We start from the raw sequence: 15,243 nt of genomic DNA on the forward strand, positions 1-15,243 counted from the left end.
GATGTGTGCCTGTGCCTTCATGGGGATGCAAGAAAAATGACTCTGTCTCCTGGAAAACCTCTCTTGGGGAGTGACCAGCATTTCTTACCCTGTGAGCATCCCTCAGCTGGATTCCTGTGGCTTCCACCTTGCCTGGTCCCCAGAGGTCCCCATGTTCTTTCTCCTGCAGCGGATGGGACATCTCTGAGCCCTTCCCTATGACACTCGCCTCATCTTGGCCTGCAGGGACCGCGGCATTTACCAGAAGAACATCAGTTGAATTCTCTGTCCCCACTGTGAAGAGCTGCCACCTTTGCTTGGCACCGGGCACTTTTGGCTGAGCATATGAACAAGGTCTCTTCCTTGATCTCTCTACCCTCCACCCCCACCCCCACCCCCACCCCCACCCCCACCCAATTTCCTAGAAAGTAAAAGTTTCATTTTGGGGACATGACTGAAATTCAGATTGGCTTCAGACTGCCCCAGATCTGGGAGCCAAATCCCTGGTTCAGTCAACTTAGTTTATTCATTTTGGAGCAGAGGGTATTAGAGAAGCACAGAGAATCTTTTCCTGAGCTCAGCTCTCTGGGAACTCTGAGTCTTTCCTGATGAGGTGAGAGGTCTGCCTGCCTCCCAGCCATAGTCCATGCTCCAAGGTCCCCAGTATCTTGAAAGGGAGGAGATGCTTTTTCTTGCCCAGGGATTAAAGTCACACTGTAGAGAGTGCTTGTGAAGCACTCGGATGGGATGGGGGAGCTCCGGCGAGGCCTCCCTGGTTACCCCAGGTCAAAGGTAGGGCCACCATGTAAAGTGGTGGGAGGGCAGCTTCTCTTAAAGCACAGCCCTCCAGATTCAGTTTAAGAAAAAGGAAAAAAAAAAAAAAAGCCCTGTGGAAGGAATCTTGGGGAAGGAAAGTTTCATTCTGACTTTTCCCTCAGAGATCACCCACCCTTGTCTGGTCCCCGCTGGTGCCCCCAGACCCAGCCCTCAGGGGCAGCCCAAGGAGGAACACGACGCCTTCTTTCTTTGAAGTCCCCTTTGGCCAGCTGCTAATAACAAAAAGTTAGAAAACAAAACAAAACAGGAAAATAAAGAATGGGGGCACCTGGGTGGCTCAGTGGGTTAAGCTGCTGCCTTCAGCTCAGGTCATGATCTCAGAGTCCTGGGATTGAGTCCCACATCGGGCTCTCTGCTCAGCAGGGAGCCTGCTTCCCTCTCTCTCTCTCTCTGCCTGCCTCTCCATCTACTTGTGATTTCTCTCTGTCAAATAAATAAAATATTAAAAAAAGAAAAGAAAAGAAAGAGAATGATTATAGGGTATATGAACAGCATAGAGAGTGAACTTTCCCAAGTCTAGGATCCTGAGCTGCAGGAAGTCAAGCCACCGGACCCTGGGAGCTTCGAGGGTGTCTGCCAGGCGGATTCGGGTTCTTGTCTTGGCTTCTCAGTTGGTGTCAAGGGTCACCTCCTGTCCCCCTCCACTCCCTTGTCCACCCACTTGGTCTGTAGATTTTTCAAAGCAATGTCATACATGCTTATTCTCAGAATAAAAAAGAAACCCTAAGTTCCCTGCTGCTACAGAGAGGTAACTACATTGTCATTTTGATGTTTTTGCCAGGCACGTTTCCCCCCCCATGCAAATAGATACTTAATTTTTTTAAAGAAATTTAATTTGGATTTTTGAAAATAGAGGTATAGTTGACCTATATTATTATATTGGTCTCAGGTGCACAGCATAGTGATTTGACATTTACATGTCTTAGCCAAGTGATCACCACGGGTCGGTCTGGCTGCCACCTGTCCCCATATTCACTGTACTCCTTCCCCCTCCCCCGAGTCTTATGTATTTAGATACACTTTCAAATGAAGATGGGAACAGGCGGTACACAGGACGGATTGCTCTGAACATTTCTGCATGCTTTTGCATACTGTTCTGCAACAAGAACAAAGAGTGATTCTGGGGGAGAACGTTCTCCAGGCAGCTACCCCTCCCCCCCAACCCCCACAATCCAGGTTACTGCTGGCCACCACCACCCCTGCCCCCCCCCCCCACTTCCCAGGGAAAACAACCACTAAGAGGGTGTGGTTAGGACTCTTCAGCTGTGGCCCAAACAGCAGCAGTGCAGCCCCCCTTAGCCCCAGAGCCTGGTCTGTAAGCAGATGGACCCTGTTCCCTCAGCTTCTCTTCAGGGGTCATGTTGGGGACTCTGCAATCTTGCCCTCCTGGGAAGGCAGGAACTTTCACTCCGCATTTAAAATTGGGCTCCTTGAGCTCTGTGGGGCCAGCAAACTCCAAAGCCTCAGACACTCCTGAGGGAGAGTGTCCTCAGCCGCTCACTGTTTGACTATTTTACACAGAAAACTGTCTCAGCGTCCTGGAAATAGGCCCTGGTGCCACTGATAAGCGCCCCCCCCACCCCCGCCAGAGGTGAGAGAAAGCCACTCCTGTCTTTGCACAGCCCTGACTGCAAAAGGAAGTCTCATTTACTGCATTATTACCATTCCCTGAGCACTGCCATGTCCTATTTCTAATTCTTGTCAAGGCAGACAGTATCTCCATTATGCAGATGAGGAAACTGAGTCCTAGGCGTCAGAATTTTAGCTCCCCTCAGGTCACACAATGAATACTTCAGAACAGATTTGAACTCTTCATCTGTCTGACCTGGAGTTGGAGAACAGAGGTCAGGAAGTATGGCCTGCCTCCTGGCTTTGTATGGCCCTCGAGGCGAGAATGATTTTTACTTTTTTTTTTCTTTTTTTTTTTTTTAAACATCAAATGAATGAGTCTTGGGATCTAATGTATGGAATGATGACCATCTGTCAACACCACCACACTGAATACTGGAAATTTTACATTTTTTAAAGAAGATTTTATTTATTTTTTTGACAGAGAGAGACAGCAAGAAAGGGAACACAAGCAGGGGGAGAGGGAGAGGGAGAAGCAGGCTTCCCGCTGAGCAGGGAGCCTAGGACCCCAAGATCATGACCTGAGCCAAAGGCAGACGCTTAACAACTGAGCCACCCAGGCACCCTGGAATTTTTACATTTTTTTTAAAAGATTTTATTTATTTTATTTGACAGACAGAGATTACAAGTAGGCAGAGAGGCAGGCAGAGAGAGAGGGGAGGAAGCAGGCTCCCTGCTGAGCAAAGAGCCCAATGCGGTGCTCGATCCCAGGACCCTGGGATTATGACCTGAGCCAAAGGCAGAGGCTTTAACCCACTGAGCCACCCAGGTGCCCCGAATTTTTACATTTTTAACCAAAAAATCAAAATAATATGATAGGTTAAAAATGACCTGAAATTCCAGTGTCAGTGTTCACAAAGTTTTACTGGAATACAGCCGTACTCATTCATTTACATCATGGCCTATGGCTGTTCCCACATTATAAAAGCAGACTTAAGTACTTGTAACAGAGACCTTATCATCTGCCAAACCTAAATATTCGCTGTGGGGCCCTTTACAGGAAGAGTTTGCTCACCCTTAGTCCAGGATCACTTTGGGAGTCAAGGAGATAATGTTCTGATTCTCTTGGAAACCTAGAGTTTGGAGTAGGCAGGTGTGACTCAATTTCCCCTCAAGACAAGGCCAGCTAAGCCACAGCCTCCCTGAGGAGGGAAGTTCCAGGGAAGGAAGCTGACTGGCATTCACGCTCTCAGTCTGGGCAGCGAGTGGGGGCCAGTGATCACCTTCTTAGAGTTCTCAGATGCCTTTGTTCCTAGGAGCTCAAGAAATTGAACACATGAATCCTCAGCCCGGGAAAGGCGAAGTGGGTAGTGGGGATGCAATAAACAGTGCAAATGGGGGAAGCGTATAGGAGCAAGGGAAGCTAGCGGGTGCCGGGACTCAGGTCTCTGTGTCATGGCAGTCTCACCATGAGTGGTGGAGAAGGAGGAGTATGCACCAAAGAGCTTATGTGATGGGGAGGAGATCCGGTCAGAAGGACTGCACCGCCTGAGCTGGGCCGGGCTTCGTGTGACCAAGAGAGAGTGCCCTTGTGCTCAGAGAGAAACTGGTTTAGAGTGACAGACAATGTTTCAGTCAACTGAGCTGGGAGGAGCCCAGGGGTGAGGCCAGATTAAAGACCAGAGGTGGCCCAACTCTCTCCAGTTACTTATTTTAAATTAGAATCATCTTACCTCTGAGAAATTTAGTCTGTTGCTCCTGACAACAGGCCCACTGGGGACAGATATCCCCAGGAGTTGACTAGCTCTTTGCTGAGTGCCAGCCCTCCCTGTAGGAGGGGCTCCCTGGACACGGGGGTCAAGAGAGCCACAGCATTCCCACAAAGACTCTCAAGCAAAGGGAGAGCCAGACGGACAAACAACTAGCTAGAATACACACATCTGACTGAAGGCGGACTGGTGAGAGCTTCCTTCTGTCCCACACTGTCAGTGCCTTCCTTGTCCCTCAGAAAACCTTTCTTCCTCTACTTCTCTAGAAAGAACCGTGGCCTTACGGTCAGTATTTCACATCTGGACCATGGCTGGGGCAGCCTTTCCAACAGTCTCCCCTCCCCAGGAGCCTTCTACTCAAATCCCCCACATTCTGGGCACGCAGCATTCCAAAAGCCTGCGTCCCAGCCACCAAGTGGGCACTGAAGATAGAGACAAGAAGCATGATTCCAGCTCCACAAGCTGTGGGGTGTAGCATGGGGCAGAGGGGTTTGAGGAACATTTGGTAAACAGATCATCACTCACCGAACAATGGAAACTCTTAGAAGAGTCTAGCGGCAGGAAGGGCACCAAGGATGTGTCCCCAGATGCAAAAGTCTTTTTTTTTTTTTTTTAATTTAAGTACAATCTACCCCCACCCCCAACATGGGGTCCCAACTCAAAACCCCAAATCAAGAGTCACATATTCTAGGACTGAGCCTGCCAGGTTCGACTGAGCCAGCCAGTTTCCCCTCGATACAAGTCTTAATAGAGTGCGCCATCTTCTGGCCTGAGTCCTGCCTACCACCCAGGCTGTTTGCATCCGACAGCCAGGCTTGCTTAGGATATCACATACTTGTGACTGGAAAAGAGAATCACTCCTCTCCACCCCTTAGAGGTGCTGGTTGGAGGATCATAAAACCGCTCTTCCACTTTAAAATGAGTAATGTTGGAGAGAGCAGAGTTCTAAGGCTTCTATCAAGGGTAGAGGATTCTAATTAAATCCCACTTTTTTTTTTTTTTTTAAACGCAGTTAGGTCAAGATCAGCACAAAAATGAGGATGAGAGTCTGATGTCGTTCTGTATGATAATGTGAAGAAGCACTCCGAATGCAATTATGCTGCTTTTGGAGACGTATTTCTCCACCCTAACCAGGATGTCAATGGTGTTGTCAAAAACTAACGGATGTCTTTGATGGGTGTGTATGTGCACACACAAGCATGCAAGTGTGTCTCAGTGTTTATTTGCTGGACACCAGAAGTAAATCCTTATCACATCCCTCACTCTAGTGGGCGAGTCTAGAAGAAAGGAGACTTGGAATGCCAGTGCCTACCCAAAGCTATTGTGCTGATCTCCCTTGTGGTGCGGGGCTAGAGTGAGGAATTCAGATGTAAGGGTACAGACTGTTGGGGCTTACTGTGGCCCTTGGTTTTGGGGAGGGGATGAATGCTCCAGCATGATCAAGTCCTGTGTAGTAGGTGGGATTTCTCTAGAAGGGAGAAGAGGTTTTATGTCCTAAGAATTCTCTTGGGGATGAGGTGGCGTCTTTAGGTCTGGATATCAAGGAAAAACTGGAAAAGAAGGGGCTGGCAGGCTTTGAAGGTACTTTGGTTTATTTGTTTGTTTGTTTTTGCTTGTTTTCTCTTTTAATGCTTTCCTCTTGAGCTGTAAGGAGAGTCTTACAAAATTTCCCATTTTACAAAAATATTGTTCATTTCTATTATGATCACCTTAAGTTCCTCAACCCTTCAGCAAGGTGCATTAACAGTCTCGTGATACTGGTGTGGAAAATGAGAAAATGGAAATTTCGCTGCTGTGACCTGTGTTCACAGGTCAACTAACAGCATCCTGCAGGCCCACTGAAGTCGGAGGTGTAGGAAATTCTGTTGAGCAGTAGCAAAGCAGGGGAGGTTTGTGGAATAGCTATGAGCAGAGGGGAGGAACTGTGAACCAGGGGCTTGTGTTGAATGGACATTCCTTGTAAGGCACAGCACCTCCTTCTCAATTTATACTAAAGATAAGTGACATCTGAAGCAGAGAAAGTTGATGCTTCGATTATAGATAAAGTGCAATCTTTGTGTCAGAAACACCCTTGTTCCCCACCACAGTGGGAATGAGAGTCTGATGCTGTTCTGTATGATATGATATGACTATGGTCCAGGGAACTCAGTCCTGCTAGGCATACAGGGAATCCTGTGTACCTGACTACTGATTATAGCTCTTTCAAAAGAACCTACAGCTTAGTTTGATCAGATCCCTTTCTTTTTGAGGCTCAAATCTTCTGAGGACCCTCTGGGTACATCGTCATTGTGCCCCTGTCTCTTCAGACTAATAAGCTCCATTTTTTATTTTGGAAAAGTTTTCAGCTCTGGAATGCACAGTTTATTAGTCTTCGAAGGAAGGCAGCCGTAACCTGTATCTTATTCCTCAAAGGAGTATCCCAGTTTGTTAAGGTCTGACAAAACATCCTTGTTCCTCAATTCATTCTGCACAGAGCCGTCCACATATTTTCTGTGCCGATCTAACCTTTCCATTCCTCAACCCCCAGTATAAGTTGAAATTAAGCCCACAACAATTCCTAAAATCTGGTAATGCCAGGAGCCTACCTGAAATTCCTAGCTGTCAGCCTGAGAAACAAATTCTCCACACACACACTTTAGGCACTTGCTGTGCTGACTCCCGTCTGCTTCCTTGGAGTCATAAGGGACAAGCCTCTGGTGGTACCTGTCATTTAACTCAATGTTCTTGTTTTTCAGACATAGCTGATTCTAAAACTTTCAAGCATTAAATCCTTATTCTTTATGAGTGCAATTAGGATTAATTAGAAATACTCTGTTTTGGTGACTTCTAATTTATAAATATAACAGAATTTTAAATGTGTAAGCTTGGTTTCTGTGATAGCATCACTGGAGGCACAATTTTGCTCAGCATTCTTTGACCTATACTTGTACCAAGTTAGGAACTTTGGAGCCGGAATTTTGGAGTACCTTAAAGCTCAGGTTTTAAAAGCGTATAAATCTGCCCGAAGCCTCCAGTTTGCCCAAAGCCTCACCACCCCCATATTCCTTCGCTCCCAACTCCCTTTGCTAGTCTCTGATAGCATTTGTGTTTGCCACTCTGTATTTTTCAATTCAACTCCCTCATTCTACAGTAGAGAGAAACAGACTGAAGGAGAGGAAAGAACTTGGCTGGGAAAGCCGCTCTGCAGAGTGGAGCGCAATTTCCTGTTCTCTCACGGCAGTATTCTTCCTTTTAGGCAAACTTTGTACTATGGCCAAAATCAACATTTGTTACCAAAAAGAAATGGAGAATTCTAGGACTTCCCTAGCGTTTCAGAAAGGAGAGTTGTATGGAAACGGGAACATTTTCCTGTGTAGTGTGTCCACGTAGGCAGAAGTTTCACTCAAATTCAACCTGCAAACTGACCGCAGGTACTGGGGAACGCGAATACGGAGTGCACAGGAGGAACCTCTGTTCCTGGCTCGCGTTTCTACCCGAGCCCGCAGAGAAACGGACCGGAGTGAGGCGCCGCCGGCGGACAGAACTACCTACGCGCACGGCGGTTGCTCTGACCGGAAGAGAAGGGTGCAGCGCTTAGAAAGCTCCCGTGCTGGCTCTCGCTTCTCCGCTGTTGCTGCTGTGGACGTAGGAGTGGATACCCGAAAGCTTCCGCGGCTCTGGGGTGTGAGATGCCGGGCGGAGGCCGCTGTCCGGATTGCGGGTCCACGGAGCTCGTGGAAGACGCGCACTATTCGCAGAGCCAGCTGGTATGCTCAGACTGTGGCTGCGTGGTCACCGAGGGGGTCCTTACTACCACCTTCAGCGACGAAGGCAACCTCCGAGGTATCTGTGCCGGCCTTTCCAGGGCCGCGGGTATAACCTGGGGTGGGGAGAGACGGACGGCGGAGTGCTCTGACTCCTCCCGCGCCCTCGTCCCGTGTTCGCTGTACTGCGGGAGAAAGTAACCGAGGAAGCTGCCGGAGGTCGGGGACTGCCCTTCCTCTGCTTTTCCAGCCCCTCGTACGGTATCTGGCATCTGTCTCTCTGGAGAGAGAGAGAGAAGGTATAATAAACGTTGACCAAATGAATCAGAGAAACAGAGTTCCACTCAGTTTACCTAGTCTGGGTGTGATGGAAGGATGGTGGGTCAGTTCTTTACAGATACGGACAAATTATTACCTTCAAGTAGTCTTTAGCACTAATTGGCAAAAATATCGGTTTTTTTTTTTTTTTTTCTTTGCGTTCTGAGTTCCTGGCCACTGCGGCCCTCAAAATCAGCAGTCAGGAAAATTACCTGGATTGGAGATGCAGGAGGGAGGGCAAAAAACTTGGAACACTCGGAGCCACTGTAGTGCGTTCTCAGCCTTCTCAGTCTCTGTATTTGATACTGCTGTGGACATAAAAACCGGATAGACTTTGAGCGTGCAAACAGGGGTACCTTCTGTGTGACAGGGAGCAGAGCCTAAGGATATGAATTCTCCCCGGTTTTGTGTGGTGTGAGGCCAGGGATCTGGTGAATAAAGGCTAAACAAGCTGTTTGTTGTCCATTATCTTACAGAAGTAACCTATTCCCGAAGCACAGGGGAAAATGAACAAGTTAGTCGCAGCCAACAACGAGGTGAGAATCGACCTTTTGTGATACGGTGACCTTAAAATTCTCCTGATGGTCCAGCCTACCCTCTTGCTTTTCCTGTGTTCGGCATTACTGTGTAAGGTGGAGTAGAAGAGATTGGTAATTAGAGATAAAGCATGGAGGTGGTTTAAGAGGGTATACAGTTCTGATTCAGTATCCAGTTTGGGTTTGTCAGGGCTGTGTTAGAGGTCGAGCCACGCATTCCAGATCATACTTTGGCCTGGCTCTGAATCATGCCAGCCCCTGAAGAATGGTGGGTTGAAATGTGACTTTTTCCACGAATTTCTTTGTGTCTTTAGAATGACCTCACCAAGTGTCACCATGGTCATTGTAGAAAGGTACATTATTTGTGTGTCTGGTGTCGGAGACCAGTTTAGCAAAAATTGCTAGGAGCTGCACAGTAGCACCTTCAACCTCTTTTGAGTCCTGCTGTTGGCTTTCTTAGGTCTCCGTCGCGTGAGAGACCTCTGCCGAGTTCTGCAGTTGCCATCGACATTTGAGGACACAGCGGTTGCCTACTACCAGCAGGCCTACCGGCACCCTGGCATCCGCGCCGCCAGGCTGCAAAAGAAGGAGGTGCTGGTTGGGTGCTGTGTCTTGATCACCTGCCGGCAGCATAACTGGCCCCTCACCATGGGAACCATCTGCGCCCTGTTGTATGCAGATCTGGATGTGTTTTCTGGCACCTACATGCAGATAGTGAAGCTCCTGGGGCTGGATGTGCCGTCTCTGTGCTTGGCAGACCTGGTGAAGACTTACTGTAGCAGGTACCTACCCGCTGGGAGACCCTGGGATCGGATGGCTCCTTAGATCTGAATCCTTTGACCTGTGGCTGTCTCCTTTTCACCAAAGCCCCTCTAAAGGGATTTGAGAAGAAAACCTATTCTCCCTCCCCCGTGCCTCGTACTAATAAGGTTAAGCCCATTTTACAGTTCTAAACTGCTGTCATTTCCAAATCCCTTTGCCCTTACTGCAGCCTAATGCTGTAGGCAAAGTAGGTGTCAGCCTCGGCCCGGGGCTGCTGAACTTTGCGCCTCTTGTGTTGTGCATGACCTGCCTGACTGTATGCCAGAGCCCTGCCTTGGCAGGATCATCTGTGAAGGCAGGGAAAGGAAGTTAGTGATGGGGCAGGAGGCAGAAGCTGAGGCTTTGTTTCCTAAGTAGCTGTGTTCTTTTCTTTTTTCCCGACTAATAGGGGAGAAAGCAAAGGCTCTCAGTGACCAGTGGTGTTGGGTTTGCTGGGTTACTTCCTAGCTGGGTGACTCTGGGCCCATTTTTTCTAACCATAAGTGCACATAAGAGGGTACGGAGGAGATGAAAGAACAGTTGGAAAGCAGAATGTGGCTGACAGGGATGCTAACCACCGTGAGCCTCCTGAGGGTTCTCCTGCCCTTCACTGTACAAGCAGGAGGCTCCGCCTGTCTTCTCTCTGCACCTGGAGAAAGTCTCTGCCCCGCGAGCTTGAGTATTCCAGGAGGAGAGAATAGCTTGTCCATCACGAGGGGACTGCTTTTCCTCCCTTTGGCCGAGCAGCCCCCTCCCCTATAGGCATGGAGAGCAGACTCTTATTTTGGTTCTTTCAGCTTCAAACTGTTCCAAGCTTCCCCATCCGTGCCAGCCAAATACGTGGAAGACAAAGAGAAGATGCTCTCTCGAACACTGCAGTTGGTGGAGCTGGCAGATGAGACCTGGCTGGTGACCGGGAGGCATCCCTTGCCCGTCATCACTGCGGCTACCTTCCTGGCTTGGCAGTCGCTGCAGCCTTCAGAGCGTCTGAGGTGTTCCCTCGCCCGGTTTTGTAAATTGGCGAACGTGGACCTGCCCTGTCCTGCTTCCTCCCGCCTGCAGGAGCTGCTGGCTGTGCTGCTGCGGATGGCCGAGCAGCTGGCCTGGCTGCAGGTGCTGAGGCTCGACAAGCGGTCTGTGGTGAAGCACATCGGCGACCTCCTGCAGCACCGCCACACGTTGGTCCGCAAGGCCTTTCGAGACGGAACGGCAGAGCTGGAAGGCGAGGGGAAGGAGCTGCAGGGACAGGATCTGGGGCCGGGGCGGGGAAAAGCAGAGGCAGCGAGTAGTTCCTCAGATGGGCCCGAGGGCAAGCGGCCAGCCAGCCCTGCCCTTCTCCTCCCGCCTTGCATGTTGAAGCCCCCGAAGCGGATCTGTCCCCCACCCCCTATCTCCACGGTCACCGGCGATGAGGACATTTCTGATAGTGAAATAGAGCAGTATTTGCGTACCCCTCAGGAAATGAGGGACTTTCAAAAAGCTCAAGCTGCCAGACAGGCTGCCACAGGGGTCCCTAACCCTCCCTGATGTGCATCCGAGGGAACGCTCCCACCACTGTGGCAGCAGCTTGACCACGGGCCTGTGCGACCCAGGGAGTGAGTGTACACAAATCCTGAGGTGGTTGGTTTTTTCTTTTTTCTCTTGTTTAAAGGAACTAAGGGACTCTGCAGTTAATTGGAACCTGGGTCCTGCAGTAGAAGTTGGGAGCGATGCAGGAACAACTGGGTTGGAGAGAATCCGTCCCTGAGAGGGATGGTCCCAAAGGGGAAGGCACACACATTCATACTGTGAGGGATGGCTCTCTTCCTGGACAGGTTGCAGGATGTCAGGCCGCCTCCTGATCTGGATCGGCTGCACTGCGGCCCTCCCCACTGGTATGGCAGTGTTGGCATTTGAAATGGCATCAGCCCTCAGAGGACGGGAACTGGGCAACTCTGGGCCCTGTGTCCATCTACAGGCACGGGGGGAGTTCTTGTGTACGTGGTCATAAAATCCTGTACCTCATAACAAAAGGACCATGGGTGGACTAAAGTTACATAGCTCAAAGGGCTTTGCAAAATTTTAATATATTAAAACAAGAGGCATCTGCTAGAAAACATTCTATTGTATAAAACCCGAGCTCTTAAAAACAGGTTTTCTTTGGCACTTTTCATCCCCTCCCTCCCTTTCCCCAGCGTATTGCAAAAAGCTCTCCAGTGCTAAGGCATTGGCATGGTACGTAAACAGCAGCCAGCGTATGTGGAAGAATAATACGAAGCTTTTTTTTTTTGCCTTTTTTTTTTTTTTGGTCTAATATTGTCTGTGCAGCAAGCATAAATAACAGGATTCATCCCCAAGGTGTGTGACTTTTCTCCCCTCCCTTTTGTCTTTTGCCTTGGTGATTAGACTGTGGGGATGTGGACACCAAGAGGGGACCTGGACCAGGTCTGGTTTTCCTGTTCCTCTTCACCAGGCTCAGCTTTCCCTCCATATTTCATTGGGTCCTGTAGTAAGGCTGGTGATTGCTTTTTAGGTTGCGGGAAATATGGGTGCTGGTGTTGAAAAAAGTAGTGAAGGCACAGGCCCCACATGAGCTTCAGAGATCCTACCTGCTGCCCTAGGGGATTCAGCTTGGGCTTCTGTGAGGCAGGAAGGCAGTTCAATGTTTGGGAGGTTTCTCCCTAATAAGGAGCGAGAGATCAGATTTTTGGAATGGTTCTTGCATATGGCCTCATGGAGGCAGGGAAATGCTCTTCCACAGTCCCTCAGTGTTGGCAGGGGGAGACTGAGGCTATGGGGCTTGCCATTGAGCAGTGAAGTGCTCCTTTAGCACCACCTGCGGCCTTGTGGTGCCTCTCTTCAGAGCACTGTTTACAGGGCCAGGTTTAGGCCAGGACTGCATGGGGCTCGAAATCTAAGCACTGCTCTCCAGTTGCCTCTGATCTCTCCTGGGTGTCTGGAGGAGTCAGCAGCTCAGGAACAGGGCCTCGGCTTTGTCCTAAAGCACCACCTCTTAAGCCCTGCCCTGTGTTTTGTATACCACTCCTGTGTCCCTGACTGTGCATCCTTTCCCTAGAACACCATCTCCAGGGTTGCCTTTCACACTGTTCCACCTTCTCTTGCATAGTTTATCGTAAAAGTAGCACCTATGCTCCTGGCCGCCTGGCATATCTGCTAGACTGGCCCCCTCCTTGCCCTGGAAGCTGGATTGGGGAGAGGCCCTAGGACCTAGGCACAGATGGCTGACTGTAGAGGGCAGTGAGGAGAGAACATGGTTCTCGAGCTCCCGTCTGTGTTTCCCTGATAGGGACGGCCACCAGCGAGGCAGGGGGGATGAGATGTGGGGAGTACCGAAGGTGCCTGTGCCCACCTCCCCGGTGGACAGGACCTTCCCCCACTACCCTGGACGGCACAGTCTACTGCCCAAACTAGCCTCGGCTGGGAAGGTGTGTATCCTGCTGGCGGTCCTGGGATTGTTGCTAGCCCAGAGGGACGGCCCTCTTGGCAGTGGCAGGCCTTTGGCCTGTCCTTTTCCCCAGCTTCCGGGACTAAAGCCAGTGTGGCCGGAGGAAGCCCTGGGCACCTCTCCCTCAAATCTGCTGACCTACCGCTGGACGTCTTTGAGGGTCCCCGAGAAGCCGGCGTGTTCTGCAGCATAGCCACCCCTGCCCTAGACAGTGGTCTCGCTCTTCCAGAGACCCGTCTTCATGCAGGCGCTGACCGCCGTGTCCGCCCCGCCGAGGTCGTCGTACTTGGCCCCCTTGGGTGCGCCGTTGAGGCTGGCGGCGTTGAGCGGGTATGAGCGCCGCTTGCCCTCCCGCTCCGCGCTGGCCCCGCCGCCCTTGAGGTTGTCGCGACTGGAGCTGCGGCGCTGGCCCGACCGGCCGGCCTCGGGAAGCGGTGCTGCGCTCGTGTCGCTGCCCTCCGACGGCGTGAGCATGGGCTCGCCCTCGAGCTGAAGGCCCGGGCTGTTGCGGCTGCTGCCCGGGTAGCTGTCAGACGGGCTGTTGTGCAGGCTGCCGCTCTCACTGGACAGCAGCTCAGGCGCCCCGGCCGCCGCTCCCCCGCGCAGCACCTTGAGCCGGTTCTTGGCGCCGGCCTCCCCCGCGCGGTGCCCCTTGGCCCGACTCTTGTGCGCTCGGCGCCCATGGTGCAAGTTGTTGGGGTGGCGGGGAGCGAGGCTGCCCCGAGAGCCCATGGGCTCCGGTTCCCCTTCCCCGCGGGCCACCACCCCCACCTCGCACACCTGACTCTGGGCTAGCTGCAGGTTGGTGAGCTTGCAGGGGCCCAGGGACGGCGCGTGGCCGCTGCTGCCACTCGGGGAGGACTTGAGGGAGGCGGGGCCCTCTCCGAATACGGGGGAACCGTCCTCTGGGGCGGCGGGCACAGCCCGGGGTGAGGCGCGGGAGGCTGAGGCCTGGGGGCAGCAGGCTCGCCAGGAGGCCCTAACGTCCCGGCGCCTGGCACAATGATGGGTGAAGACAAAGAGTCCCAGGGCGGAGGCCGCCGCCCCATACAAGCAGCTGCACACCACCCGGGGCAGCCAGCGCTGGGACACAGCCAGAGCCCCACAGGCCCACATGGCCAGGTACAGGAAATGAGTGGTCACCAGCGCCCCCAGTTGGACGCCCGGAGAATAGAGGCCATCACCATCCTCTGGGGGCCCGGGTGTCACCACCCCAGCGCTCCCAGTTGCCAGAAGGGAACCTGAGTCATTCAGGAGGGGGCCGCTGCTCCTAAGCCTGGTGGAACCCCTCAGTTCCTCCCCTGTCTCCAGGGACACCCTGCTGGTGCCCCCCTTTGGGCTCTGTGCCAGAGGACCCCTTAAGCGCAGTCCTGCACACAGGAAATAGATCCAGGTGATCAGCAGAATCAAAGCCACCGGGATGTAGAAGGCTCCTAGGCTTGGACGCCACACCAGCCAGCAGCTGAAGAGAGACACAGGCAGTGGGTGAGGAGGGGCATGTCTGAGGTGGCTGGGTGGCTGGGGAGATAGGATGTGGTGAGTGGCAAGGCAGAGACTGGCTTAGGCAACATGCATGGGTTTGGGTTGGGTCACTGGCTGGGTGGGCCTGCAGGTGCCCCTGCCGTGGAGTAGAGGGCATCTGGTGTTGGGACAGATGGGTTTGGGGCAGGCAGGCCATGGCGCTCACTAGGGGCTGTGGTCCCGGTAGTTGTGGATGTTGACCGCAGCTGTGATGCCACAGATAATGAGTGGGATGCCTCCGGCGATCAGATAGAACCTGGACAGGAATGGGGTTTGGGGGTCAGAGATGGTGGGGAACCAAGGGAGTTGGAACCAGATGCTCAGAAACCTTGACTTCGGGTCTCTGTCCCATCCTCTTTCCCCTTTAAATCCTCTCAGAATTTGTTGCGGGCTCTGTAGGTTCCCAGGGGACTTGACCATGACTGTTGCAAGGGACAGAGGCCAGAACTGCTCTCTCACCCGAAACAGTACAGAAGTCAGGGTGCCACTGTGGTTCGCAGGATCCCAGGGCCCAGGGCCCTGGCCTTGTTGTCATCCCTGAAAAGCTCTAAGGACACACCCACTCCCGTGGCCCTGGGCAACCTGGCACCACCCAAGGCTTTGCCTCTTTTCTCTTTGGAGAGTGCTCACCCAGGACCTTGGACCCGCCCTGCCTCCAGCCTGGGAAAACAGATGGTGCTGTCCTTCCCCTGGCCTGGCCTCGGAGCCCTTCACCCTTGCAAAGC

General features: G+C 52.0%; 2 protein-coding genes across 2 annotated transcripts in view; one reads left to right on the top strand and one right to left on the bottom strand.

Moving 5' to 3' along the window:
* The first annotated feature begins 4,817 nt into the window (after positions 1-4,817).
* On the top strand, positions 4,818-11,650 carry BRF2 (BRF2 RNA polymerase III transcription initiation factor subunit). The gene is made up of 4 exons (XM_032329288.1): positions 4,818-7,976; positions 8,692-8,751; positions 9,212-9,533; positions 10,350-11,650. Exons 1-4 carry the CDS (start codon positions 7,823-7,825, stop codon positions 11,077-11,079), a joined length of 1,266 nt encoding a protein of 421 aa, XP_032185179.1. The 5' UTR covers positions 4,818-7,822; the 3' UTR covers positions 11,080-11,650.
* Positions 11,651-11,809: 159 nt separating this feature from the next.
* The window catches only part of ADGRA2 (adhesion G protein-coupled receptor A2), a 34,375-nt gene continuing 30,941 nt past the window's right edge, over positions 11,810-15,243 (bottom strand). Inside the window, exons 18-19 of the mRNA XM_032329285.1 lie at positions 14,685-14,774; positions 11,810-14,459 (exon numbers count right to left, since the gene is read on the bottom strand). Of these exons, the coding sequence (XP_032185176.1) occupies positions 13,202-14,459; positions 14,685-14,774 (1,348 nt within the window). The 3' untranslated portion in view covers positions 11,810-13,201. The remainder of the gene's footprint in view (positions 14,460-14,684; positions 14,775-15,243) is intronic.

The sequence above is a fragment of the Mustela erminea genome, chromosome 21 (genome assembly GCF_009829155.1).
Source record: "Mustela erminea isolate mMusErm1 chromosome 21, mMusErm1.Pri, whole genome shotgun sequence".
In the NCBI taxonomy this organism is placed as follows: Eukaryota; Metazoa; Chordata; class Mammalia; order Carnivora; family Mustelidae; genus Mustela; species Mustela erminea.